The 22514-nt window shown below is 27.7% G+C and overlaps 1 protein-coding gene across 2 annotated transcripts in view; it reads right to left on the reverse strand.

The window, feature by feature from the left end:
• Positions 1 to 22514, reverse strand: part of trx (histone lysine N-methyltransferase trithorax) — a 134459-nt gene that overhangs the window by 61581 nt on the left and 50364 nt on the right. For both annotated transcript variants that reach the window (XM_076465173.1, XM_076465175.1), the window contains 6 exons: positions 20611 to 20734; positions 17373 to 17428; positions 16342 to 16399; positions 11436 to 11614; positions 9801 to 10884; positions 1193 to 1257 (listed from right to left, as the gene is read on the reverse strand). In XM_076465173.1, coding sequence (XP_076321288.1) covers positions 1193 to 1257; positions 9801 to 10884; positions 11436 to 11614; positions 16342 to 16399; positions 17373 to 17428; positions 20611 to 20734 — 1566 coding nt within the window. The remainder of the gene's footprint in view (positions 1 to 1192; positions 1258 to 9800; positions 10885 to 11435; positions 11615 to 16341; positions 16400 to 17372; positions 17429 to 20610; positions 20735 to 22514) is intronic.

Raw genomic sequence — 22514 nt, forward strand, 5'->3', positions numbered from 1 at the left:
TTATAAAATGGTTATAAATAATACAGTATTAAACATCAGAGAAGCTATTGGAAATTTCTGAAAGAGAATGTGACAGGTGGTATGGCAAGAGGGGCTAATTTTCTAAACAAGATTCAAGGCTATAAAAATTATGGTTTGCCTGAGCAATGAGAACATTATGAGTAATTTACATCAAATTTCATACTTCTTGAAAGTGTGGTAAATAAATTAAAGACAGGATCCCTAAAGACAAAATATCACAATTCTCACACTCAGGGACTTTTTTTTAAACATTGCCTTATGAAATCAAGAACTTATATAATATTAAAATTTGGACTAATAGTTATGTTTTTTTATGCCAAAGTTATTCCTATACCATAATAAGAAAGCCATTCAAATAATTACAATAGTGAAAGGATTATATAACTTATATTTAAAAATTCACAAAATATTAACATGCACAAAGCAAGTAATGTCCTAGAGCCCTTATAATTTAACTATCTTTCTAACTAAGGCATAAGTACCTCACAATAACACCTTTAGCTACTCAACCTGAAATCCTTGAAAGAAACTTCAGTCTAAGAAAAAAATAGTCAAAACTCTCTTGTGAGAATAGTGCAGCATTACACTACATTCAGTAAATTTAAACCTTGTTTTTTTTTTATCAGTTATAAAGGATATGACAGAAAATGTCAGAAGAAATTATCAGCAATTTGTAAAAGAGGATGTAACTGATTGACTTAGCAAAATGCTCCTACATTTATATCATGGTAAACAAAGAAGATTGATACATATAAAAATTATATTTTGCCTTCGTAATATTTCTCCTATAATAAGTATTTTGTGTTAAACTCAGTATGTCATAGAGAGTTATTTCAAAAAATCAAAACATGGACAAAATGTCGCAACTCTTATACAGGGGGGATATAGAAGATTTGTTTAAATATTTTCTTTTAAAATTAATAAATTTAAACTTATTAATAAAAAATATTGCAATTTGATTTACTAACTACATTTTGATGTCAACTTTAATTGTATGTAGTGTAATAAAACACTTTAAATCGAATTTTGAATGCAAACTCTATAAAAGATATGCTTTGATTTACCTGTAATTAGAGGGTTAAACACTTACAATATTCATTTGCATAAAACACAGATGTATTACAACATTTAACTGGGTTTTCAAGAAGACATCATACTCTCGCATACTTACAACAGTTTGGTAGCCTCCACTTTCTAACTTGATTTTTATTGAAGTCAAATCTTTTGGCCGACTCCCTACAAGATACAAGAATATTAAAACATTAAAAATAAAAAACTGAATATTTCTATAAAAAAAGTGTTATACTTTACTACTATCAAAACAAAAGTTAATTCATATAACCTTAAAAACATTAGCTAATTTTACTCTTGTTAAACAACACAATTTATTTAATGGTAATATTACTGATAAAATTTATACACCAAAAACTACTAATTGTATTTTAAATATAGATTAGTAGAAAAAAGTGCTTTATGTTAAATTTGCATTTTACTAGGTGTATCAATTTATAAACAAAACTTTTTAAGAGTATGTATTGGGTTGAGGAATAATTCGTGAGTGTTTTTTCAAATTAAAAAAATATATTCATAAATGAAACGCTTTTGCTAAATATTTCATGTCATTTGGTAAATTTTTTGCTCTAATAGATGGTGTGTTTGATTTTCATATGTCTTTAATTTTTGCTTTCATTCTCAGCTCATTAAATGGAATGTCAAGTGGACAAAATCGAGCATTTTCGACACCATCTGCTTGTTGCATTTAATTTCTTGCAATTTTGTTTAAAACAATGCATACTATATACCTACGTATTACATGAAATAAAGTATCAATAAATGTTTTGGGTGTAATGTGTTCATGCATTGAAGTATTGTATAGTCTTGCATGTAATGCTTGAATGAAATTATTTAAAAACGCTCACAAATTATTCCTCAACCTAATACTATATTCAGTTTTAATAATCTGTATAAATCTGAAACTAACAATTATTCATCACATCCAGGAAATGAAGATGAAATTTTAAGAATTTCAATTATAGTGGTAATTTCCTGGATGTGATGAATAATTGTTAGTTTCAGATTTATACAGATTAAAACTGAATATAGTACATACTCTTAAAAAGTTTTGTTTATAAATTATGATACACCTAGTAAAATGCAAATTTTACTTTTTAAGAGTATGTACTATATTCAGTTTTAATAATCTGTATAAATCTGAAACTAACAATTATTCATCACATCCAGGAAATGAAGATGAAGTTTTAAGAATTTCAATTATAGTGGTAATTTCTGCATGAAAACAGGAATCAACAGTTTGATAAAATTAGTAAAATAAATCAATGGCAAGATAACTGAATACAAATTAACTTGGTGTTACTAAAAATATAAAACCTGATATATTGATAAAAAATTTTAAGATTAAAACCAAAATACATAGCTTAAATGTAAAATGCCTCAACCTACTTGACTTAAACATACAAGTGTCAGCCGAGTACATTATAAACTATGAAACAAGTTATTTTCAATTTAATTATATTCAACCATATGCATTTCCAAGTGTTCAAATTTGTTTAAATAACTTTTAATACTGTGAACCACTCAAAGGAAAAACAAAAATACTAAAAATGTATAACTACTTAATTTTGGAAGCATATTATTCTAGGTCATCATCATACACAAATTCAATTTGAACAAAAACATAACCCTCACAATAACACAGCCAAAGCTCATGAAATATAAATCATTTCCAAGTGGTATTGTAATTTGCTTTTTTTTTTAAATTCAAAATCAACCTGTAGGCTTGTATTTATAAATTAAGGAGTTACATATATTTACAGAAATGTAAAGTCAAAATAAAGTACTTTCCAGGTCTCAGTATTAACACTGGTTTGATAACCCTATACATATAACAAATGAATTTGGACTAATTGCTGATGTGATACACTAGTCCACAAATATTAGCAGCTTAATACTGAACATCTGTTTTACTTTTGAATTTTTCTATACCCATTATTAATTTAATTTTTCACAGTAAAATCATGATTTTAATCTTACAAATACAAAGTTTGTTTCTTTTACTGAAAGCAAAAAAAAAAACTAATTTGACAAATATTTAGAAAATGTTTTGTTCCTCTGTATCAATACAAATTACATTGCTCATTTTGTTGTTATGAAGACTACTATCACATTATCATATATTAATCCAATGTCTCTGGATATATGAAAATTTTACTTAATGTTTAATCTGCATAATAATTTATTAATTGAATTAAATATTCTTTGGTAATTATTTATAATACTTGGATTTTAAACATTTTAATGGTTTTTATAGGCTTTACAGTTTTTTTATCTATTTGAAAAAGGTTTCAAAAAATGTATTTTGTGCAATATAAAGTTAAAAATCAAATTAAGTATTGGAGAGTAAATAAAAATATAACAAATGTAGAACAATTTGTTTCAGACAGATACAGTCCATACTTTGAAATCTGAAAGAATTAACACATCTGAGGAAATTTACTGACATGTAGATTACTATGCTTTCATTTCATATAGACAACAAAAGTATAATTTACTAAGGCATTTTAGCCTAGGTCATGTAAGATCAATGAAACTGTTTAATAAAAATTTGCAAAGCTGTAAGCTAAATATACCTAGAAAAGTAATATTTTCATTCAAACCTGATAAATTAAAAGTTAGGAAATAGCTGTTATTGTTTTGCACATCATGAAATTTCACCTGGACAAATAATATTTAGTTTCAATCATTACTGCAGAAGTCACTTTCCTGTCAAATGGTTTGTGCAAGAGTAAAGAAATGTAAAGATGGTTTATTAGTGTTTTATATTTTCCTGTTGAAAATATATTTTTAAACTATTTCACAGATGGAAAGTTAAAATTTAGTTGTGACAAAAACTGATGGTGCATAAATTGAAGAACTAAACATTAACAATAATAGACTAAGCTTATAAATAATCTTCAAAATGGTTTCTACCTTAACTTTAACTGTGCAAACTAACTACAGTTGACTGAACCTTTATTATTATTAACTATCAACTTTTCTCCATGGCAGCCAAAACATCTCTCTTTACTGCAACAATTGACAGGTTTCGTCCCTAGTCTTGAAATAGCCAATAACATCTCTATGTTTTATCATTTGAAACTTATATTGGTAAACACAAACACTCAGCTGATCAACCTACACTGCCTGCACTAGCATTAGGCAACTGGTTAACCCTTTAGTTAATCATTGATTTTAAAAAAAAGTTATCACTAAACTTTGTCATTTTACTCAGACAAAAACACAGTGGTTTATTTACCTTGTAAAAAATATTGCTAGTTTGTTTACTTCTATAAACAAATAAAAACACAACATATATCTCCAGAATATAACTTTATTGGCTTGATATTTTGCTATTACAACTTTGTCATAAGCTGTCGATATTCTATAAGTTCACTAATCCAGTTAAATTTAAATTGGGGCACTATCAATCATAAATCAAACACTGATACATGTGTTTAGAAAGTTCATATTACATTAAGATAATACCAAACATTCTTGAATTTGTACTGTTAAGACATATCAAACCAACAATGCTAAATGAATGTGCAAACGAACAAAAAAAATATCAGCACTGAATTTGGAAGAGTACATTAAGAATCTAAAATATTTCTTCAAATTTATATTAGTAAGTGTTTTTCCATCTTATTATACCTACATACATGAGACAATGTTTAAATATGTATTTCAACACCTTACAAGTGTGTATAGACTTCAAAGTTTAACATATTAAAATCTTTAAAATCTCTTAACATCTCTAGAGGCCAACTTTTGTATTGTATTTGTTCATATTGTTTCTTTTTATTGATTTAAATGGATTTTATATTTATGACATTCACATAAGATCTTGACATTTCATAAGATGTTATCCACATGAGGAAGGCCAAGTTCTTTTTCATAATGTTCTACAATAACATTGTTAGTATTGAGGCTTTGAATATCATTCAGATATTCTGTCATGCACAGATCATCAAGTTTCTCCCATATAATTCTAGAACATATGCCACAAGTTACTTCATAAACAATATTTTTACTATGGCATCTATCACACAGTCCATATTTAATGGATTTAGTTATCTTTCATACACTGCATTTCTTTTTTGTACCCTGAACTTGTTATTAATGAATGTATTGGCTAATGTCTATTAAATGGTTAACAACTCACTAGCCTACATCTTAGCTCTGAGCCCATTTTTATTATACTTCCATCAATATTTAGCTATGTTACATACATCATATTTTTATATTGTATTTTTATATTACTGCAAAAGTAAAAATAAAAAATTCATCACTGTACTGTTTTACTTTCTATTGAATGACATCAAGCCAGATGAGAAATTTTATTAGATGTGTGATTTTCTGTCAATACTGATACATTACAATATTTTTTATATATTACAATATTTTTAGCAGTTATAATGTTTTATATACATATCAAATTTTATGCTTTTGGAATACATTTAGCATTCAATGAAATATTTTGGTAAATCTTACTGTCATATACTGAAGCATCCCTTGAACAAATTTTCATGTTGGGAATCTATATTTCCATTCTTTAGTATTCTTTTCAATAAATTTTATTGCCAGGCATGGAAATTTTATAGTCATTTCAAGTAAGAAAAGAGATCAAATTAAGACTTTTGTCTTTTTTTTTCAACGGAGAATTAATAACTTTTAGGAAATACATGTGAAATCCAATTACTTGAATACAAGAACAAATTTTGATTATTTCTAATACATGACAGAGCATGTATTAATTCATATATTTGTTGATGAAGCATCTTTCAAAAGTACTTAATTTTTATGAGATAAAAATATATTATAAATAGGCAATACAATAATCATGTAGTTATGAAACACCATGCTCTGTAAACTTCTGAGGCACTAAATACTTTATGAAAAATATTACTAATACCAATGTGAAAAATTAATTAAATCCCCCATCAGTAAATGCAGTCATAATATTTGTGTTTATTCATAAACAACTACCAATTAATATTTTCAATCTTTCTTGCAAACTTAAGATATGAAAACTGTAAAACAGTCTTGTAAAATGACAAATAACATCTGATCAAATTAAAAAGTTCTGACAAACAACATACATTTCTGCATTCAGAAAGTAATATTTGACTCAACAAATACTATTGCCACCTGATACCATTTATAAATAAAATACACTTGGATGGTTAAAATCACCCACCTCGACCATCACTTTCAGATGATATGTGAATGAAGGGCTTAAAAGATATACTGCTCTAAAGAATGATATTGGAAGCTCACATAAGAGAATTTATACACCTTATATGTAGGAAATAATTTAAACATTAGTAAAAATAAGTGTAGAGTTAAATAAAAAAAAGTGAAAATTCAAGGAATTTGAGACTATATGATGAATCCCATTTTAGTTTTCATTTGCAATTTACTTATTAAAAACAGGATTAATAAATAAAATCAACTAATTATATTAGCATGTTATATATTATAAACAGTACACACAACTTATAGTTGTTAGTACTAAGTACGGATGAAAGTGTGAGATGTAGAGTTATTTTTTTAAAACAATATACTAATTATAACAGGAAAAAATAAAACTCTTGCTAACAAATTGTAGTTTGTAATGAAACTAGTCACTTTGTTGAAACATCGTGATGAGGAGAAACCTACTTGAAGTAAAATGGCTGGTATGGTATTAGCACTTTAAAATAAAGTACAGAACAATGTTAAGACCTGAAGATGACCTGAGGAGGTCGAAACATTGTTCTGTACTTTATTTTAAATAAAGTGCTAATACCCATACCAGCCACCTTGAGAATACATGTTTGTTCAAACATTTTTCAAGGCATGATTCTAAAGTAAATTAGTTCTTAAGTAGTGATAGGAATGACTTAAACCTAATGATGAATTGATAAAACTTATGATTAAGTTTTATTTTAAAATTTACAGAAAACTAATAGCTAAAATATTACAGTACTACTTTTACTTTAAGTTTTGTTTTTTTAATTCCCATTTACATGCCTTGAAGCAAAGTATGTTTGAAGTGCTAAATTTCATAGCCAATTAAAAGTATGAAAGATGAGAGTTTTACAAAACTCCATCTGAAGTAAGAACAGAAGTATTTATAATGCAAATGGTTGACACAATAAACAACTAGCAAATGAAGTGGAATTACACTTAAATATTTAATACTAAAAATCTTTTACATTTAACAAATAATTTGACTTACTGATGCACTATACTAATTTTCACTGTTTCTATTAGTTCAATTAGTTAACTACTAAAAATAACATATAAACTTATTTAATGCAATAAAAACACAGAATAGCTATTTTACAGTGATGTAACAAGTTGCATATTAGAGTATTACATATTCACGGCACAATAACAGTAAAGTTACCAAAATACACAATATTTTAGTTATAACTATGTAAAAACACTCCTAAGGAATAATTTCGACCATCTCATTAATTCATTTTCAAACAAACAGGAATCATTATTAGATCTTATATGCAACTGACTGAATGTTCATTTTATTCCTGTAGATGAACAATTCGTAAAAATGGCATCTTTCTAAGTCGTGATTCTTCAATAAAAAGAGGTGTTAGTTTAAAGATGTCAGCCTGGCATTAATGTTTTATATTTATTATCAATAACAGCAGTTTCCAGTGGTACTTTAGTGAACAACATCAGCTAATGTGATATGACAAATAACCAAACTACAAACACACAAATATTATCCAATAAGAATGAAGTCCAGTTAACATACAGGTCTTTCTTCAGTCTCCTCTTCTTCAATTAATGTGATATATTTCATTTTCAATTGTAATGATCAGCCTATAATACTGTAGGGTGACAACTAACATTAATCCAAGCTTTATGTGCATTTTAAATTTCTACTACCAAACCATCTATGAATATACATTTAAGCTTACAAAAGAAATTTGCTTATAATTACTTAGAATGCAAGAATAACTTAATACTAATATAAAAATGTACTAAACAGTGACTTTGGAGAAGTGATATTGATAAACATTTTTAATGCAAAACACTAACACTAAAGAAAAATACATAACCTAAATTCACAGGTGCAATAGGCAGAGGCACTCACCAACAGGATCAAGTATTTATAATACAGTATTTTCACACTTAATAATAAAATAAAAGGTATACCACAGACAACAATTTTTACCTAACATAACAATCAAATGTTTCCTAAAATTATGCCAACTGATTTACAAACCCTCATCATGAACTTTCTTTACAGTTTTAATACAATAAAACCTTTTTATAAATTATATGTTAGGTAAAAAAGCTTTACAAATAGTAGATTCAAAAGATTAACTATCAACCTATTTTAAAGACATATACTAATGCATTTTAACCTTATTTTACCAGGGGCTCAAGTCCTTGGTACTGAAATTGTGACAATTTTGTGCTTATTATAGTTTCTTGCTATAACTTTTAAATTAGTAAACATAAGCTGACAGAATTTGGTAGATTATCAGCAAATGTTCAAAGGATTTTGTACAAAAAATATAGGTTTTTTTCATATTAATTCTTATGGGTTTTTTTAAAGTAAAAATTTTGTCATGCACTTTTCACATCTTGTCAATCCAACGTACAAAGTAATTTTTAAGATTAAGAATACTTTAATGCATCAGACTTTTCAATTTCAAAAGCAAAACTGCTAATTTCTAGATAATTATTACACATTTTTTAATAAAAAACTTAATTTTTTTATTTGTTATTTTCATTACTGAATCACTGTACAGGTTCAGTTGGTTTGACCAATATGACAATCACCATTAAAAATTATGAAATAAATTATGCTATTTTCATTCTTGAATGGCTATAAATTATAACACACAAAAATACTTTGTCCAAATGGCTTAAATATCATAACATGATACATTTATATGTACTTTTATTGTACTGACCTTTGAGCCATGCCTGAATAACATTATGGAAGTTAACAATAATGCAGCATATGTGCACTCATGTCTAAAACAATAAAACTAACTTTTACAAAATGCCCCATCTTGGCTGCATTTTAGCAAATTAGTATTTTGTAAAATAGTCACATTTCCATTATAATATGATTATTTATATATATTAATACTATTTACAAGTTCATAAAATCATTTTTCTTGAAACACAGAACAATAAAATAAATAAATATGACAAACAATTACGTCTTCTAGTTATGACCTTTGTATTCATCTGCTGCTTGTCATAGGTTGCTTAGCCTGATAAAATTTTGCATATGGAAGATTTGAACCAAAATAATTTTTATAGGTTTTATATACACATTTGAAATAACCAAAAAAATTAACAAATAACTCTTTCAATACCACACAAAAATCAATCTTTAGCTTTGACTTTTTATATCTACTTTTAAATTACAAAATTAAATAATGCATAATGCTAAAATTTCAATTATAAAATTTTAAAAGCAAGTCTTCAACTTCAATGACATGGCCTTTGACCTGTATGGAGAGGGTTAAATCATCAATTAAAATATTTCTCAAGTGCTACACACCTACAACTTTCTAAAATCAGTCATTTTAAATTGAAATTGATGATGAGAGTCAATATAATGAACTGTAAAATTCCAATCTACATATTAATAAGGGATTAGCTTAAAATATTAACAATCAAATGTTTGTTGTGAAATCTGGAAATGTAAAAAATAAAGTATTTAAAGGCACCAGACAAATGTGAAAACTCACCAATGAATGTTACAATAGCTAAATTGTCACTTTCATTGACATCCTTGGTTGAGTTACTTGTGAATGATTTACTTCCTTCATGTTCATATGCAGGCACTCCAGAATACTGAATTAGTGATTCAGAGGTTAATGGTGGAAGACTCAAAGGTATTTGTTTCTCCCTCCATACTTCTTTATCAATGTTAACCTCTAGATTTATAGGAAGGGATTTGTTTTCAATTTGTGCTGTGACTGAAGTCTCAGGACAACTGTCAGCATCCTGAACTTGACTTAAGCCACCAGAACCAAAAACAATCTCACTTTTATCACCAGTGAAGTTAGCACCAACTGATGAAAAATCAAAATCTTCAAAACTGACATTGTTTGGAAGCAACAAACTCTCTTCCAATTCACCATCACTTAGGAGTAAAGCTTCTGCAGAAGCTCCATCAAAGTTAGCATCAAGGACTTCCAGATCATGCAAGTCTTCTTCAATATCACAAAACTTGTTCTTCTCAGCCTCAATATCACAGTCTGTGTTTTTATTGCTACATTCTACTGCAGCATAGCTCAGGATAGCTAGGCCATCGCAGTACCCTTTTAGTTCTTGATCAACCTGCAGAGAGAGTTCATCTACTAAAGATTCAGTTTTAATATCATCCTTTGTATTATTTTCAGCACTCAAGGATGTGAGGTCAGACAAAAGCAAAGAGGCACTTTTGGAAGAGAAACAAGTGGAGTCTTTACAAGTATGAGTTTGAGATTCACTACTCACTGATTGTAAATCATTAAGACTATGGTTGACTAGCATTTCACCAGGATGGTCCATAGCCTTGCTATGTCCTGAGAGACAGCTCTGTGAACAAACTGTGTTTGTACCTGAGAGTAACTGTCCATCACTTCTGTTGTGCAATATCTGTGACAATTCTTGAGATGTATTTACTGGTTTACAATACCTAGTTAAAGCAGATGCCTTTTCACTTTCCACAACAGTCTTAGCAAACTCTGATTCAATTCTTTGTTGGCCACCCCCAGGATCAGTAGAGTTCTGGTTATTTTTAGCATTGCCTTCTGTCCCTGTTTTTCCTTTAGTTTTGCATTTCTTCTGAAAAAATATTTTGTTGAATTATTACACATTTTTAACACTATGCATTCAATTACACATACTCAAATATACATGTAATAAAAAAATAATTTTGTATTTGTATTTTGTATTTAATCTTTGGTATCCATAAGTTTAAGATACAAACTTTTACAATAAACAAACATGTGGCATTATTATGATGAAGTCAACCAACAAACAGCACAGCATTAATGAATTATTCAACAACTTTGCTCAAAGACAAAAAAACATTCACTGACAAATATTTTAAACTATTTTTCATGCAAAACAAACTAAAAACTGTTAATAAGCATTTAAACAAAACCCAATAACTCTGTTCATGGCATCATAAAGAAATTTTGATAATTCTAATTTCTATTGCAACAGTGCATCATAAAATTAATCGTACTATATTGCTAAAATATAGATTAATCTATATCTTCTAATCTACAGAATAACAAAACCACTTTTCAATTCTAACATCAAAAAATATTTCATTATGCTTAAGTGAAAAAAGTAATTATGAAGAAATTTAACACGAATTGAATAATTACTTTATTTTTAAGATGCCTGGCACTTCGTGCTTGAAGAAGACTGACTAATACAGATTTCAAACCAGTTTGCAGTTTCATTTTAATGGCTGTAAGCCACTGTGGGGGTCTCTGAGGGGCACAACACCTGCAGGTATATTCTACTCCTCCTGGCAGATAAGACATCATTTGATACATCTCATCTGAAAACAATCATCAGATCATTAGCCAGAAATTATCATAACAGTCTTGATGGACTTACTTATGGTTAAATTCTTATTTATTTAAGATACTATTAGTTATGAAACATACAATACACTGTTGTAAAAATGAAAACACACTGGATGACACTAAGGTAACAGAATATGTACCATGACCAGGCAGAATGTGCAATGTAAAGCAATATTGCTTTTATCAATTCAGCTAAATCAACGAAATTTTCAGAAGATGGAGCATTATATATGTTTTTAGTTGTGGTAATTGTCTTGATACAAGTTTAATAAATTTACATCCTTTTAATCACTATGTTTTCATGTTACAACTTACAAAACCAAAGGGTAATTTGAAACACTTTGAAAGCTACACTTCTCAAGAGTGGATACAACAAATGTTAAACTCCTAACCTGAATATTATATACCTAGAATCTCTGTTTTGCAAAGAACACAAGCATTTGTGTTTATACATTAAAACATGTACCACTAGTGCTTTACTTCTAATGTTGACCAAAACCCATAGATTTCAAGCAGTCACATCCAATAAGATGTTTTATCCATACTACAAACAGAACTTGTGATGATTAAAGGACACAAACCAGGTTTTTATATTTTTAACTTATCAATGTAAATTATTTATGACAAGTTAACTAAATATTTTACCAAAATACTTCTATACCTGATTATATTTAAAGAATAATTTTCACTTTATCAACTTTTACACAATAAACTAAATAAACTGTGTTTCTGATGTTGGATAATTTGCAGTTACACTTCATTATTTGTAGTAGAGTTAATGAACATTTAGTATTTAGACTTGCAAGAATGCTAAAAAACCCACTGATTTTTATGTCTTCACAGTGAAGATATTTAACCACACTGCACAAAAATTAATACAACTAATTTACTACAGGTATAATTCCATTATGTTATAAAGTTGTAAAAACTCTGGTGTGACACACTGTTTTGAGAAAAAAATACTTTGCTTCTCTGTTCTTTAAAACGCATATCAAAAAGTCCCAATTTATTAGTTTTATCTTATATGACAACCATTAAAATATTTACTTTGATACCATATTTTCTCAAATGAAACAGATTACTTTACCTATAAATCATATAAACACAAGACTTAATTATTTATCAGCAACCCATGACTCCATCTTTCAAAATGGTATCACTACAACATTTGTTAGATGTCATAGCATGATATTTAACATTACTAACAGTTTTGATCACTTCATATCTGAACATTACAGCTCATATTCAATGAAACAAAATATTGAATTTGAATGTGTACATTGTCTGAATAACAAACTACAATATATTCAATTAACAAAAACGATTCTGAATAACAAGCTTAGCTTATTTTACTCATTGAACTTAAAGTCTTAACTTGATGTCTCAACAACATACATTCTATAACAACAAAAATACTGTTAGAAACAAAAAAGAATACATTTTGAACTCACACAGAAAATGTTGCTTCTAAATGTTAAGGAAGTATTTGAAATTTTTGTCTTGAAGTTACTTTGTTATCCATGACCATACTAACTTTAAATTTGTCAACTGCATGACTAATTTCCATGGAATATTGTTATATTCTCATCTGTTAAGCATTCATGATCAGAGATTTTCTTTCTAATAATAAGGTTAATTCTCTCAAAACAGTGTCAGTTAAACTGACTGACCTCATGACTACTATGTACTCATTCTAGTTTCCACACTATAACTTTTAATATGGTATGTGTATCTTCACAAAAATGTGACAGACCTTTAGTAAACATTACAGGTTTGTATACACAAAAAATGTTAATGAAGTATTTTTACTAAATATTTGTCAATGAATATATTACATTTTCTTTTATTAGATCAAGTGCAAAGTGAATTATAAGTTCAAAATTCTTTTCTTTGCCTCAAAAATCACAATTTACATCTACGTAACCTTCAAAACCTCCTAAATAAACATAAATCTTTTTTTTTAAAAGTAAAACTTTGTATTTTGTCTGGTTTTACCTATTTTTATAATATATTTCATTCTTCAGCCAGTAGAAGAAGTACTTCCCATCAGAATATGAATTTCTAAACATTTCACATTAATTTGCTGTGTTCATTTTAGTATCAATGACTGATGTAGAATCTGCTGAAAATAAAACAAATCACTGCTCATATCATTAGACTGTACGTACCACAATACTCTTAAGAGCAACAGAGCATGCACAAGTCTGATCCCTAATAAGAGAATACAATGTGGAATTTATTGCCTTATGTAACTTAGTGTTTATAATTCTCTTGAATAATAAAATTGCACTATGATTCTGTAAAAATGTTTATTACATGGTTCAAAGCCAATCCAATTACTATTACAAGTACTGGTCATCTTTCTGCAATGTTTGAAATTTAGCAGGGTATCATATTGGTATACAAAGATGTTATATGTGAGGATGGTTATCCTCATACAACATACAACACATTCAAAAATACTTTAAAAATAAAAACTGAGTATTTAGTGACTTAATGCTATGAGATCTTTTGCTTGTGTATCATACATGCTAATTCTTACTGGTAAGCCTTGATTATTCTCCGAGATATTAATTTTTGTAAGCTTCAAATACATATTTTAGAAAACAAAATATTTATTAACTTACTATATTAGTACACAAAACTCCTGTAATTTACTTAGGTTTCTAAATAAGCTGTAATATCTCTTTAAAACAATGTCACATCTGTTTAGAACTTAGTCATCACAATTCAACAGTTTAAGCAAAACTGACTTTTTGTTCCAAGCTATACACCAACTGTCAGTTTTACATACACAGTAAACTACTCTTTTTTTTGGTAATAAACACTTAGTGAAAGAAGATGGAACTAGATAAGAGGTTTCAAGAGAATGTTGTAGTAGTAGAAGTCACTCTACTAGAATGGCTAATCAAATATATGGGAGGTTCTTATTTTATATTCTAGCTTGTCTATATCTGAAATTTGAGTTTCTAATTCATTAACCACTATAAACAATGTATCCTGAATGATGAGCGTGACAAAAGAGATCAGATTATCTATTTGATTGCTGTGTAAGCAAATGGCATTGAAGGCTATAAAAACTATGGCTTACCTGAGTAACAATGATTTTACAGTAATTTATATATAATTCTGTACTTATTGGAAGGGTGATGGATAAAACTGAGAAGATTCCTAAAAAAAAAGCCACACTATGAGAAATAAGATTTTTTTTCAAATAGGGTTTTTATTCATTTTGATCAAGACTTCTTGAACCTACCTGTTTTTCTTACACCATGAAGGATTTTTCTTAATATTGCCTTTCAAAATTGAAAATGTAATATACTCAATAAAAGATGCTTGTGGAGATAGCACTAACCCTTTTACAATGGGTAAGGGTTCAAAGGCCATATCATCTCCTTTACTGACTTGCATTCAAAATGTTATTGTGCTATTTTATGAATTCATGTCAGTAAGTTTGGAATCAAATTGTAGCTTATAATTCAAACTTTATTATATATGAGCTAATTCCTTAATTTAAAAGTAAACATTAAAACAACACATTTAAATATAGATTTTACTGGCTCGTGTAGTATGTTGAAAATAGAGCACTGTTTAAAATTGTGTGCAATGTTAAAATCCTAAGTCTGTGTTTCCATACAAATTAAGAACTCAAATTTCTAATATTACCATGCTAGAATATAAAATTAGAACATCATATCTCAGCAACATAAAAAGATATGGCTTATATACTAAATTATATGTGATGGCTCCATTTAACTCTCAATTTTTTTAAATGGTCCATTATATACACAAACTTTAACATGTGATATGTAAATAACCAATTAACAGCTTAGAATGTCCTCAGGCTAGTTTTTCCCACAATTTTAATCTCTGAAAATGCTAAATGTTCTTTTGATTCAATTTGAATGAGGTGTTGTCTTTAGTCTGCTCAAAGTTTAATATTTTTTAAAATCTAAATAAATCTCAGTAACTAAGTTTAATAAATTAGAATGTAATTCTAAAGTATCAGTGTACTTATGATTTTTCAGTTATTCAATTGTATATAAACACACCTAAAAAAAATTGTTTGATAACTTGTATTTATTTCCTAATTTCTTATGATGGATACAAAGCTGGTTAAGTGACAGACCCCACATAGATGGAGGACACACAAAATAACAAAATATAAAGTTTTTCTGAAAACAAATATCTGAATTGTATTTAGGAGATTTCAGAGTTTCCACAAATAATATTTGATATTTTTAGAATGAGACAGTTCTTTAAATCATAACATGAAATCACTTTGCACTCAAGACAAGTAATAAAACAAACTATTTTTCACAAATCTTTAGAGAAATATTTCATAAAAAAATCTGATTTTTGTAAATAAAATACTTGTAATATTTACCAAATGTCTACCAAATTTTATGAAGATACACGTGCTGTATAAAAAGTTATAGTGCAAATGTTTAACATGTGCAAGTGTGTACACCAATAGACCAACTCATATACTATACTGAGCCCATTACAAAAGGGTTAAAAGCACCTTTTATACATGAACAGTCACAAATCAACAAATAATTGTTTACATTGTTTCTCTAACTTTTGAATTATTCCTATATGTATAACATTTTTTCTTTTTTTAACATTGAATACATTTGTAATTTTTTACACTTTTTACCTTCAGCTCTTAACGTACTCCTACACATTAATATCTCACCTGTAATAGTTTCACACTTGGCATGAACCCAGTTCTTGCACTTTGAACACTGCACCATCTTTAGAAAAACAGAAAAGTATTTCATAAAGAAACATCAAAAGTTAAAAACTAGAAAACAGCAGAACAATTTTTGTACACATTTTAAAACAAAATGTAAGTTTGAGTTGCACCAATCACTTCTTATGGAAAACCTGTTCTAGTGAAATAGAAACAATCTTGTATGCTATGATGTAATACATAAGACTGTACACTTACTTTCAACTGAGAGAGCATATCACAACAGAAATAAATTACAAACTTAAAAAATGATTGAAAGATGCTAATAAATACTTTTCCCCCAGTCTTGAAAACAAGTTTTTAGATTATAATGAGTTATACACAGTGTTTTTCACACACATGGAAACAAACACTTTTATCAATATACTGGTAATAAACCAAATTCATGATGGGTTAAGTACACAACATTAATAAGATCTTATAATTTGAGTGTGAACTTAGCCACATACAAAAACTGTGGATGTTTAAAGATTTCTCGTATTCATTATTTTAACCATTATAAATATACAGACAAAAAGTAAAAAGAAATATTGAGCATTATACAATTTTATAATGATGCAAATAATAGTTCTAAGAGTAAATAAAAGATTTAAAACTTGGCAGTAAATATACTGTTGTAGTATTTCTAGGTGGTTCAATTTTTCCAATGTACTATTATTCACACTTGCCACTATTCTAGTAGCTATGTAGGCTACATAAGGTTCCTGTGTAATTTTAAGGATGATAATATTCATCATATAAACAAAAGATATCGCATTTATTATGTTCAAAGAACTGTATATTATCTGTAGTTTTTGCTTTCCAGAATTAAAATTTTCTTAATAACCGATTCATTTGCTTAAAGTTCAATACATTTCTCATATCTGAAATAATTTTTAGTGACACCATATTCAAAATGATCAGCGTAATGAGGCACAGTAATTTACAGAACAAGATTAATGTAAACAGTACCACAGTTACAAATGTCAGCTCACCGTTAATAAAAAATCATCATCTTCATAACACTTCTTGCAAATAGGACAAAAGTTACCTGAATTGAAAGAGAAATTAATTAAAAATAAACCATACCTTAGAATTTTACAAAAGTTATACAATTCTATAAATGTGAACAATGACATGAATGAATGAATCAACATCATTTTGAAATTTCCAAAAAGTTGTTTGATTTTGAGGTAACTACTTACCATTTATCTTTAAAGTAAGAACAAAATATTTGCAACAATGTTTACACAATACAGTAGCATTTTCCAAAATGTGAGGCACAAGTGACCTTATGAAACTGGGGTGGAGGTGCTAGCAATGAGCAATTAGGGTAGAGCTGATGGTACAATAATCAAAATTAAATGTTTTAATACATTTTTCATTAATTAAAATACTAAGTAATTACTACAGCACATACATGCAAATCCTTGTATTACATTTCATAAGTCACTGTTACACTAATTTAAAAAAGGAGAAGGGTGTGAAAGAAATCATTTATTTAATGGAAGCATGAATGACGAAACTTTTGGGAAATGCTACACAAAGAACATTTGAGAAGATTGTAATGAACAGTTATCCAAAAAAATTGCTTTCTGGTAAATATTTTCAAATCTCAGAAAAGTTTTCTGAACATACATAAAAACTAGAGTACCATTCAATTGCTTTACAAGGTGTGTACAAAAACATGAGAGCTACAAGTGTTGATGAAGTGGCAGCACCCCCAGACTTGAAGTACTGGGTATTGCATTCCTCGAAAAATTGTAAAACTGTGCAAACAATTAATCTATCATCAATTTTATTATAAAAGTGATTGCATTTGAAGTACAGAAAACATGAGGTGTTTGAATTTTTACAGAAGAATGTTACAAGCAAAGTATTCCTATGGTTTTCAAAAAAGTATATTTTTCTACAGGAAATACTACAAACTAATAATACCTGAAATGTTTGTAACAAATTTAATATTATTTTAAAATCTATGTTTGTTTCAGTTTAATATATATTTAGAAATGTATGTAACTTATATTGTTAAATGTGTATTGCACAAGTCCCACCCATTCTCTAAAATTATAGATTTTCAAGAGTAAGAATCAACAATACATGTTTTACAGGAACACTAGCATATCTTAAAATATTGTTGGACCAATTGAGCTCTCAAGAAATTCACCTACAGATTATAAACTGACAAGTCAAGAGACAGTTTTAATATACTGTTAGTATGCTACAGTCTGTATAATATAAATGTCAGAAGCTGTAACTGTGATAAAAACTTAATCTGAAAAACTACAGACATCTAACCAGGAATGTTTAAAGATTTCAAACATCACAAACAGTTTAACTCCAATGAATTAACTTCAGACATTAGTATTTCCATGAGGACATTAAATATCTTCACCAGTAAAAAGTCAGCTTGTAAGTAGTGAAATGCCAGCTGCCTAGTTTGAGCAAAGCATAAGAATATTTACTCCAAATTAATTCACTTTACACAGGCCTGAACCATCAATAAAATATTCATTTGCATACCACATAGAGGACAGAATGTTGTTTTTGAGCTTAATTTTTGTATATAAATCATTATTTGCAATAACAGTTCTTATAAATTGTATTGTTGTTTGTATATTAAAATATCTTTGAGTTAAAAAGAATAGTGTTTTTCAATCCTGTTGGCAAATACCATACATTTGTACATAATCAACATTCAATTAACTTCTAAATTCAAAGTTCCAATTATTTGAAATCTTAATACATTATGTTACATACATACTGGAGACTCATCTGAGATAAATTATAATACATAACATATTGATGCTACAGAAATGTTACTCATAATGAAAATATAGTTAGTGCTCCAATACACGTGCCTAAATCATTTACTGCACTTCTTAAAATACAATGTCATTTCACTTCTTTACAATAAAAAATTTATCTGAGCTTTGTTTCTTGAACAAAAATAAATTGTCAGATTTTTAAGTAAACTTTATCTTATTACTACTGCAATATTTAAGTAATTATTTAATCATCATTTAATATAACATGCTTAATTCTGACAATTTCTTAAACTCAAAAACTTCAAACACAACATCTTTGCCTAGTGAATATATTCACAGACAAATGTTAAGTGTTTAAATAATTTAAAGTATTCAAGTTCTGTAATTAACATTTATGTGCCATGAAAACAAAATATTAAGTTTAATTTAGTAAAAGTTCAAATTTACTTAGAAAACAAAGAAATGCTTTGATGTTAATTTTTACTTTTGTGATTTTCTTTTGTAATTTATAATTAAATATTTATATTAAGTACAAAAATATTATCATTAGGTATTGTAATACTTAAAAGCAGAAATGGTGATGCAACAAAAAGGAAGTTGCTCACTTAAAAAAATGTCCGAGTATTAAAAATGTATTGACTGAATAAGTATAAAATGCACAGTACTTATAAAGCCACCTAAACTGCTATATACATGTTTATGGATAGAATCAAAATGTCAATAAATTTTCCTCTAAGTAAGGAAGTGATATTTCCAAATCAATATACTAAAAAGTAGAAAAATTAACCTTATCTCTAATTATTTCACAGAAAACTCTTGTATGAAAAAGGATACTAGCATATGCATATTTATTTATAAAATGAACAATGTACTGTTTTGATAATATATACCAATCTGAGGTTAGGTTGCTAAAGATCTTGATAAGTAATAAAATCAAACTGTGCATACACACACTTGGTACTGTTGGCTCACATTAACATAATTAGTGATGTGCCAAAATAGTACAATTTTTTTTTTTAATTTTAAGTAATCCAGATTTTGTAATTTTGACTTTCTTGTTTCATTATGTTTTTGTAGCATACAAACTTTCTATATTACACAAACACACATATTAATTGGGTTTTAGCTTAATATTCAGCATGTTCCTTCATATATAAGCTAAGATTGCAAATGAAGACCAAATTTATAAAAAATGACCTAAATTTGAGTTATTTTAGTATTATCACTTAGCTAAAATCTTGGATTTTGTACATTATCCACATGAACAATCTGGATACAAACTATTCTGATTCAATTTCCAAATTTAATATCCAAAACTTCAGTTGGTGATATTCTCCATTATATACCTTGGCTGACATGGCAAAAGCAAACAGATCTTGAAACTAAAATACTTTAGTTTCAGCCATTTTCCTAAGGAAATGTGATTTAGTAATTTTTTCATTTTAAAATAGAGTTCCAAATGTACCTTTTTCCATTAACTTTGTACAATCTAAACAAAGTGAGCAGTCAAAGTTCCACAATACTCCAAGCTTTGTCAGAGTTGGAGTGGTGGTACCACAGCTTCTACATTTCACACATTTAGGGCACATCTAGAAATAAAGTTGGATTGTAAAAAATAAATAAAACTATAAATTACTAACACAATACCAAAATTTCTCTACCTCAACATTTAAAGCACATCACTAAATACATGAATGACAACACAAATTATATTTGATCAAAACATAATGCTTCTTACATAATTCAAAAGTCTGAAAACAGAAATATGGTTGCAGATAAAAATATACACAGTCAACCCTCTCTACATATACCTGGTTGAAATCACTAACCATATGAACACTTTATACTTGTTTAAAAGAAACTACAGTTTTGATACTATTAACTTATAATACAATATACGCATCTTCACTGAATTCGGCAGACTTTCAGTACAAGTCTTCTACATACAAAAAAATTAGATTTTTTTAGGGAATTATTTTTGATGAATTAAAAAAAAAAGATTTGTCAATGAATATATTTAGTTCTTTTTCTTTTGACTAGTCTGACTGCAAAGTAACTTTCATGATAAGACTAAAAATACTTTTATCATAAAAACCTCAAATTTCATGTGTGTAATCTTTAAACCTTCCTAAATACATTTCAAACATTTTCTTTCTGTAAAGCTTTTTGTTTATCTATTTTCTCTAACATAACTATACATAAGGTTGATCAATTTGACCAACCTCATAAACATAAAAAAATTAATAAATTTAAATCAGCCTTTTTCTATCTGTAATAACTTCAAATTTTAACATTAAATTACAATTGTTTATCATACCTTGCTTTAAACTCATAACAGTATATATCTATTTATTTCATTGTTTTACTGCACTTTGAATTGTGTCAAACTAGCATTCATGCTATTCTAATTTGCACATCACTTGGGGAATGTGGGACTCACGTTAAACTATCAAATTTATATTACCCACAAGTGACTTTGAACTGCTCGTGTAAGTTTTATGAACATTTTTTATTATCATCATTTATTTTACCTAATCTCGAGTTTCCTATTTTTTCATTTTAGTTATTTTTATAATTAATAAATAATACACATGAAAAACAAGAAATAAAATATTCACCTAGGCCTTTTTTCACTGTTGACTTTACCCTGCTTTTTTATACCAATGGTAGTAGAGTAGATAAATTTTATTTAATTAAATAATGCACCAGAGAAAAAAAAGAATAACATCCAAAAAGCAATCAATGCCACATAACTACCAGAATTTTTCTAGCTTTCTATGTGACAAAAACTGTTAAATTAATTTAAACTAATCAATATGTTTCCATTTCCTGTAGGAATGAAGCTTGTACTGAAAGAGAAATCAACAATTCTCTGTTCAGAAAACAATATAATACAAATACATTGTTTGATAGATGAAAACCCTGGCCTTCTATTAGTTATAAATAATATAATATTAAGTATACAAGAGAAGTATTAACAAATCCTAAAAAAGAGGACATGACAGGCAAGTGTACCAAGATGGTTCTGATTTCCAGTTTAATGGTTCTGTAGCCATACAAGATTTAAGGCTATAAATATGTTGCTTCATCTGACTGATGATGATATTCTAGTGAATAATTTAGAATTTTTAATATTATCTTATACAAGTAAGAAATAAAAATTTATATGTATTATTAAAATATGGTTATACGCTATGATTTTATGCTGTACTAACTGGTATAACAAACAAAAGGAAGTTAAACTAAATTTTGGATATAACTCACTAAAATCACTTTCACATGCATAGAAAAGGGTACCCATGCCAAGAGGGTTAAACTGGGCTTCACTTTTTACAATATAAAAACTAAATCATTTATTATGACAGGTTC

This window comes from Tachypleus tridentatus, chromosome 10, assembly GCF_004210375.1.
Source record: "Tachypleus tridentatus isolate NWPU-2018 chromosome 10, ASM421037v1, whole genome shotgun sequence".
Lineage (NCBI taxonomy): Eukaryota > Metazoa > Arthropoda > Merostomata > Xiphosura > Limulidae > Tachypleus > Tachypleus tridentatus.